General features: G+C 42.5%; 1 protein-coding gene across 2 annotated transcripts; it reads left to right on the top strand.

The window, feature by feature from the left end:
* The first annotated feature begins 5,998 nt into the window (after nt 1–5,998).
* On the top strand, nt 5,999–8,526 carry arl4aa (ADP-ribosylation factor-like 4aa). Of its 2 annotated transcripts, none has more exons than XM_011485841.4 (2): nt 5,999–6,202; nt 7,315–8,526. In XM_011485841.4, exon 2 carries the CDS (start codon nt 7,379–7,381, stop codon nt 7,979–7,981), a length of 603 nt encoding a protein of 200 aa, XP_011484143.1. In that variant the 5' UTR covers nt 5,999–6,202; nt 7,315–7,378; the 3' UTR covers nt 7,982–8,526. The 2 variants fall into 2 exon arrangements, with proteins under 2 accessions (XP_011484143.1, XP_004078454.1); XM_004078406.5 differs by having other exon boundaries at nt 6,000–6,198.
* The last annotated feature ends 219 nt before the right edge of the window (nt 8,527–8,745 follow it).

Raw genomic sequence — 8,745 nt, forward strand, 5'->3', positions numbered from 1 at the left:
TAGTTTTAAACACAGAAGAACACATTCATTTAAACACGAAACAGGATAAAACAAATTGTTTACATTCTTGAACCAAAGAAGATGGTAAAATACAGACACATTATAAAATAAAAACACGCTGAGGGTTTTCATAAAGCGCTTTTCTTGCTTTTTTTTGTGTTTCATAAATTCTTTGAATTAGAAAAAAATACAGATCTCCTAATGAAATACATGAAAAAGTGATTTGTTTTTAAAAACTTAGATTTATAAATGTAAAACGTGTCTGCATTAAGCAGCATCAAATATATATGAAAAAAATCAAATATATATACACACACAAATATATATATATATATATATATATATGGATCGGCAATTTCCGGAGTCACCATGGAAACGCGTGGAGAAAGAAAGAGAGCGTTACACTTCAGTGAGATGGAGTCTGAGATTTTAATTTAAGCGTATGAAGATTATAAGACCATCAAAAAAGTAACACGGCTGCATCATCAGCAAAAGAAAGAGTTTCTGCTTGGAGACAAAGAACGGACAAAGTAAACACACGAGTTTATATCTCATTGTGACACATATATATATATATATATATATATATATATATATATATATGGCAAATGGCGTATACTTATATAGCGCTTTTCTATCTACAAGGAAAAAGCGCTTTACAGTCACAGACCCATTCACCCATACAGTGGTGGCAGCTCCACTGCAATACACAGGCGCCAACCGTCCACCAGAGGCAAGGTGGGGTTCAGTGTCTTGCCCAATGACACTTCGACTCATGGGTGTGCATGGCGGGAATCGAACCTGCAATCTTACGATCGCCGTCGACCGCCCTACCGCTGTACTATATATATATATATATATATATATATATATATATATATATATATATATTTGAAAAAGTATTATCTGAGCTTTTTCATCCACTAAATCATCTTCAAATGGACACGTCATGCTGCTTCACCTCTCTGTAAACAAACAAACTAACCTTCAACTAAACCTGCTCCAGACCAGGTTATGTTCAGAGCATGAGTTGCCATGGCAACTTGACCTACCCTGAAACATACCTCCATTTCTGGAACCGAAAGCTGAGGTTATTCGCTTCCTTGGCCTCAAACTTACCGTGGTAACTAGCATAACCTGCTTTGTGGAATACCCCCCAGCTTATTTCAGGTTGACACAAATAGAGTTTAGTAGGATCTGCTGCCCTCTACTGGTCATCTAGGATTATTTGAAAGAAACGTTAAAATTTTTTAAATGTTTTTCTTTTGAGCTGATGAACTCAGATACTTTCAAGCAAAATAAAAAAACTGTTTATCCTGGTACAGCTTTGAGGTTTTAATGGTAAAACTGTTTTTTAAATATTATATTGATCATTTCTGTATCTAGTTTAATGAAATCATAAAACAACAGTGATCAGCCTTTAAAAAAAAAAACAATTCTTACTTTAAATCTGGTTCCCATACGCCTGTACATTTTCCTGAGTCTTTTTTTCCCCTCTAAAAATACAAAGACACTTGCTAACAAGTGACAGGCTTCATGCTTTGTGTTCACAGCTTTTCTAAAGTTATGTAATTTTTAAAACAATCACAACTTTCCTCTCAGAAATGTCCTCAAATTCACTCTAAATGTCTCTTAATGGTTTGATACCCAAAGACTTTGTTCTCTTTTGACATAGAACTGTTGTTTTCCTGGAAGTCTACAGGTTTCCTTTGCTAGAATGTTGCCAGAACCTGAGTGAGAAGAATATGTGGAGCATCAGAGCAGCAGGTTTCTCATCACAGGTGTCTGTTCCTGAAATAATAAATCAGACGTTAGGAAGAACTTTCTGCTCAACGTGGAGCACAGGAGGAGGAACGTTTCACATGGACCAGGCCTCCTGAGGCCTCCTGATGCTGCTGCTGACATCCACATGATGTTTGTGAGGAGAACCCTGTGAGGAACCTACACTCTGCACCTTCAGGTGAAAACCTCTGCGTTGTCCTGCAGTGCTTGGCCTGAACACACGGGGGGGGGGGACAAATCAGTCTCACCTCAGAACAGAAAAACCTCAGGCGCGGTGGGGGGGGGCTGCTCTCCTGGTTGGGCTGGAGCTGCACTCTCTGTTTCTGGATGAGTATAAACATCCAGAAACTTGTTGCTTTAAGCTGCTTCATGGTTTTAACCCCCCCCCCCCTCCTCCTCCTATAATCATCCTCCTATCCCCTCTCTCTCTAACGTCCCTCTCTCTTCTTCCCTCCTTTCCTTTTCCTTCCGGTCCAACACAAAAGATTTTCAAACATGATTGAAATGAATAAAGTTTGGCCTCGATTCCAAAAGGGGTTTATTCAGATATACCTCTGGTTTGTCAGAAGATTAATAACCCCTGTTGTTAAAGTAAAATGTGTCCAACACAAGAGGCCTTCAGCTCTCATCTGTTTGCCCAGCTGTTGGACAGGACAAGTAAAAAAAAAAAAAAAAAAAAAAGAACAGAAAAACCTCAGTCTGGTCCAACGTGTCTTAGGTGGACTTCCGTATCAGAGGAACATGGAGAAAAATGGGCTTTAAAGATGGCTCTTCTTCTTCCCTTTTTCTGTCCATCCTGGCAGAAAAAGATCTTTAAAATCTGAATAAAGAAGAACTTTTTAAATCAGAGTGATGCTTCAATGTTTAAGTGTAAAGTTTAAATAAATTGTAAATATAAATTGTTGTGTGGTGCGGCGGACTGTTGTCATGGCTCCGCCTCTCCGACTTCCAACCTCGACTGCAGCGGCAAAGGGAAACGATATCTATGCTGATGATCACGATGTGTTGAATAAGGCATCAGTTCAGAGAGAAAGTTCTCCTCTAACCGCTTGTTTTTGTCCAAACGATGAAGATAAAGTTTTTTTGAAGAAGCCGGCGCAGTGATACACAACATTTAAGCTGTGTGATCAGAACTTCATTGTTAGGCGTGCGTTATCGCTTTTTATACCATGGTTCGGGTGAAAACTTTGCATCGGACGGTTCAGGCTTCCACGGCGTCCGTTAAAAAGTGATAATGCACACCTCCTCTGCCATTAACCCCTTACATAACGCAAACCCAGCAGCCAATCAGAATCAAGTATTCACCCGGACCAGGGTATAAATATTTTTTAACAAGAGGATAAAAACTTTGATGCTGTTTTTTGTTACCGTTAACGTCAGAGTTGGATGTTTTTTTTTTTTTTTTTATAAGTGTTTGTTTGCTTCTAACTTTAGATCCATCTGATCTGTCACAGCGTTTGCTGAGAGTCTCCATCTTTCATCAAACTTTTATTTCAGACTCAGGTGGTCCATAGGAAGAAAAGAGAATAAAATAAAACATAAGATACAAATACAGTATTTATAATAAAAAGTAAAAAGATATAACTTAAAAAGAGTATAATCGCTGTATCCAGTGTTTCCTTAGGGCAGAAGTGTAGCGGCATGAGCTTCTTTTGGGATCAGTCAGAGACATGATAATTGAGTTCTTAGATTTGTCCAGGCGTTCCATGAGGCTGTATGTAAGCTTGCGCAGTAGAGCTTCGCAGGTGGGGATGTGAGCGTCCACAAACAGCTGACTGGCTCTGTACCACCTGGGCACCTGTAGCAGAAGCCTAAAAGCATCATTATAGGCCACTAAGAATTTGTGGAATGTCCCACGTCCATAGTTCCACCAAAGAGGGGCTGTATACAGAGGAGTGCAGTAAGCTCTGAACAGCGAACACTTCACTTGAAGAGAACATGCACTGAATTTTCTCATCAGCATATTTGCCTGAGCATAGAGTTTACAGTACTGTCTCTGAATGTCTCTATCATCCCTCCAATCGTCAGTAATGAAATGTCCAAGATATTTGATAGATGAGGTTTGTGCCAGAGGCGTTCCACAAAGCTTAAAAACAGGAAAGTTTACATTTCTGTCGTCTTTGGTCCTTACAATCATAACTTTGCTTTTGGAGGGATTGTATTTTATGTCAAAGTCTCTGCCATAGTCAGAACAAACTTTTAAAAGAAATCAGAGGATTTCTGTTCTTCAGAAAAACTAGACCTCAAGAGACCAGTTCCTCTGAAAAGAAAAACACAGATCCAGAGAAAGTCACAGCAACTTTGACGGTTCGTTTGGGGAAACGAGTCTCCCAAAAGATCGAAGCGATGGCGTGCTGCTGCATCAGATGCTGCAGGAAGGGATGTCTGATAAAACATCCATCAGCTTTCAGAGGAGGAGACAATCTGTAAACTTCCGGTTTCAACCCCTGTCTGGCCTACAGTTATTCCCACAGCCTGATTTAGTTTGACTTTGTCCCTCAGAAACTCAGTTTGTCTGGGAACTACTATCCTAAAGTGGGGTCTTTTTGCTGCATTTGATTAAACGATGCATCGTGGAAGCACAAAAACCAGTGCCGGTATTCAAATCATCCTCCTCCTCCTCTCAGATGAAGAGGGACGGGACGTGACAGAGCCTGCTGGCTTTCCCGGCGTCCGCGATCGGGCGGATGGCGTGCCGGCATCTGCTGAGAGAATGATCAGCACGTGCAGCCGGTGCGTGTTTAAACACGTCAGAAATAGCTGCACACATGTGTTTGGAGGGGTTCATAACATAAGACAGACTAAAAATAGCAGGAATCTCTGCAGCAGCCTGCAGCTGCTCTTCTGGGGTTAATGCGTCCAGAATAACAGGAATATTTCAGCTTTTTTAACGATAATCCACGAATGCGATGCTTAATATGTTTGTAAGTTTGGTTCGGAAAAAATGGTTGTTTGACTAAGTGATCCAATATCAAGAGAAAAAAAAACAATATTAAGCAACAAGCTGAAATTGTTTTCATGCTTTTCTTGTTTATTTTTGGATTTAATGTGTTAAAACTCAGATGCTCCAACTTTCTTTGGTCATAAATGTTCATGTTTGACAAAAGAAACGATTTAGATGTCGTCACTTTGCTTTGTTTTGTTTGTTTTTTTAAGAATGAAATGCTTAAAACCAGCCTTAAAAGATAACTCTTGTTCGAAGGAAGACCAAAATCTTCCAGATATGGCTCATTTTTAGAGAACCACGCCCAGCCCACCCAACGCCTAGAGGGACAAAGATAGGGTTTTGACGTCAGCGCCCTGCCAGACGTAGAGATGTGACTCACCCCAAGTTAAGCCCTGCTCATGACCTCTAGGACACGTATGACCCCAGTCCCAAACACAACCCGGTTTGGGTTTTGAGTCTCCTTGCTTGGAGTAGAAATGCATCTCTAATTTGGTCTGTAAATCTGGTTTAAATAAATATATTTTATTTACGGTAGAAATATGTGCATTAAAGTGTTTTTGCATGGGAGAATCAGGAGTCAATTTTCATGGATAATGTGACAAATGTCTTTTTTAATTTTGACAAAGAAAATAAAAAAATGAATAATAAAAACATGATTTTAAAAAAGGAATGAGTGACTTTTCTAAATATTTACGATTAATAAACAATGATTACGATTGCTAATAAAATAATAATAATTAAACAATTCCAGACCGTAAATCAGCAGATTAAACTTTAGTAACTGAAAATATCAGAGAAACAGAATCTAGCGCCGTAATTGGACGGCGAGAGGCAGCAGCGAGCCGCTTTTCCGGTTTTCTGACCAATCAGTTTAAAGGAAAACAGGCGTTCGGAGGGGGGCTCATGTCCCCCTCCTCTGTGCACGCGCTGGTTCAGGTCGACTGGAAGGGAAGACGAGCCTCCATTAAAAGAAAAAAGTCCTGTCTGGCTACTAGCTTAAAAGACAAATGCGCAGTACTTACGTAAAAATCTATGTTTTTGTTGACCTGGACGGACTCATAAATTAAAACGAAAACAATTTAAATGATAAAATACGATTTTGGTTGTTTCAAGTGTTGTGTTTTTTATGTCAAAAGTACGTGTTGCCACAGAGCAACAGGTGATCCTTATTCCCGGGCTGTACGGTGATTGACAGCCCAATGAGCCAATCAGGTGGCAGAGCAGGGAGCACGTCCACCAATGGGGTTCGTCCGCAGTGCTTTTCAGTGGGGTGTTGTTCTGCGCTCACACAGAAGCGGTGTTTTCGGCGGAGCGGCTCGGAGGACGGAGACTCGAACGGACGGACGGTTTTTCTGGGTCCTCCTGCTGGGTTTTCCACTCGCCGTTGCGGTAGCCGGACAAGCGAGTCGGCGGTATCGATCGTAGTTGGATTGGGTTCCGTATTGTCCACACAGAGGAAGCTCGGACTGGTAGGTACGGAGGGATTTTCCCACCGGGGTCGAAATGCACTTGTCATCCTGAGCAGAGTTGGTCCGGGTTAAGGTGTGCTATTGGGCCGAAATCATGCCAAAACGTGCCAACCCTGTTCCAATGAAGTCATAGAAACTAGTTTAGTGTCCAGTTGTGGTTAAATGAGGTCAGTTCTGACTTTAAGCACATCTGAATTTAAGGACATAGAATTGTTTGTTTGTTTTTGCTTTGATGTAATCAAAGCTGATTATTCAGCATTTTCCCTTTTTATGCCTCTGTCTGTGGTTTAATGGGTTTGGAGCTAAATTTAACCCTAAAACAATCAGGAAATCTAGTCTTTTGGGCTAAAATGTCTAAAAATAGATCAAAGTAAAGATAAAATCTTTTTTTTGTTTGTTTTGTATTTACTGGCCCTTCTCGAAAGTCTGTGATTTATAGATATGTTTGTTGTTTTTGTCGTGAAATTGTTGCGCAGAAAAACTGATTTTCTGTTTGGCACACAAACCACAGGCTGACACTTTACTTTGAAATCTGCTGTGGTTGTTCCGCCCAAAACGACCACTTTCCTTTATTTTCGTTTATTTTTAACCAGGTTTAAGTTGAGACACTCTTGTTTTGAAAAACAATTTTTTTCTGTGACTATCCTTTACCATCTTATTTTGGAAGCGTGTGGCATTTCCTGCCACCTGATTGTGTTTGCTTTTGGTGGACATTACTCATCTTCTGCTGACGTTTGTGGTTCTGTTCTGACTCGCTTTTATCTAGTGGACTCTTCCACGTCTGACCTCCTCACTTTTTTTTTACAAAAATAGACTTTTCATTGGGACAAAACCTCCCTGAAAGCGTTTTGGAGATGGACTAGTCAAACATCAGATATCATTTTGTTTTTGCTTCTGATTGTTTTTTTGGTTGTTTGGTCCAGAAGCTAGACGTCTTTAAAAACTCTGTAAATTGGACTCAAACGTGGTTGTTTTGGACCAGCTGTGGCCTTCAGGCTGATGGATCTTCTGGTATCAGGCGACTGACTTGTCGTTTGCCTGATTTCTTGTGGTCTCGACGCTGCCGCTCCCCTCGAGTCCCTGTTTTCAGCAGAGTAACTGTGGTTGTGCTTTCAGGTTCGATTCCTCTGAAGAAGCCCTTTGGACCGCCTCAGTCCTCTCTCTGGCCCCATGTGGAAAGATGGGGAATGGACTGTCTGATCAACCCAAGTACTTGTCCAGCATGTCCTTCTTCCAGTCTTTTCACATCACCATTCTGGGACTAGACTCTGCCGGAAAGACCACCATTCTGTACAGACTCCAGTTCAACGAGTTTGTCAACACCGTTCCCACCAAAGGGTTCAACTCCGAGAAGGTCAAGCTGTCGCTGCCCGGCAGCAGGACTGTGACCTTCCACTTCTGGGACGTTGGCGGTCAGGAGAAGCTCCGCCCGCTCTGGAAGTCGTACACGCGGTGCACGGACGGCATCATCTTCGTGGTGGACTCTGTGGACACGGAGCGCATGGAGGAGGCAAAGACGGAGCTTCACAAAATCGCCAAGAGCTCGGAGAACCAGGGCGTGCCCCTACTGGTGGTCGCCAACAAGCAGGACTTGAGGAACTCTCTGAGTCTGGACGAAATCGAGAAGCTGCTGGCGCTGAAGGAGCTGGGCCCCGCCACGCCCTGGCACCTGCAGCCGTCCTGCGCCATCATCGGAGAGGGACTCGGCGAAGGGCTGGACAAACTCCACGAAATGGTCCTGAAGAGGAGGAGGATGCTGCGGCAGCAGAAGAGGAAGAGATAACCTGCAGTCGTTAAAGGGTTGGAGAACATTTCCTGGCGGTGGATTTTTAGCGCTGAGTTTTATCAGCCGGAGTCGGAGCGTTGGGTTTTCCGGGTCTTGGTGGTGCGTGGATCAGGAAGTGGACACGGAGGAGGTCGGGATGAGGATGAAGGTCGCAGACAGGTGTGGTCACGTTGGGAAGCTCTGAGGACTGCAGGTGGAGGAGGGCAGAAGACGCTGTTGAAAGGACGTGTTTTTACCCGCTGCTCCGAAAATTACCAAAAAAAAAAAGGACTGTAATGCTTGGAGTTGTTGAAGGATCAAACGGAACAGATGAGGACTTTATATCACTGTTTTATATGTTTAAAGAAGCTGAAACACTGGACTGTCTTTAGTGAAAATAGTATTATTGTAGTTCCTTCCATCTGTCTTCTGTTTCCTGGAAGCACTTTAGTCATCACCCTGTACGGAGTTTACAGATCAAAAGAGTTCATATCGTTTGCTTTTTACAGATCAGTCGATCTCTGCAGCCGCCATGCGTTAAATAAAGTTCAGAGTGATTATGAGTGTGTGTCTCAGCCTCCTCAGATGAAATTTGGCTGTGCGGAAACGTCTGTCCCTCTGGAGCCGGCGGGCTCGGTCCACCTTTCGGAACCGCTGCAGAACGGGTTCTGCGTGGTTCTGTGAAAATGCTGCTGGCGGCGTGTGACTGGAATATCTGTGGCGATCAGAGGAAACAAAGCCGAGGCTTTTCCAGGAGGCCTTTGAAAAAATGCGGTCAGGCC

This window comes from Oryzias latipes, chromosome 16, assembly GCF_053564925.1.
Source record: "Oryzias latipes strain Hd-rR chromosome 16, Olatipes_Hd-rR_3.1".
Lineage (NCBI taxonomy): Eukaryota > Metazoa > Chordata > Actinopteri > Beloniformes > Adrianichthyidae > Oryzias > Oryzias latipes.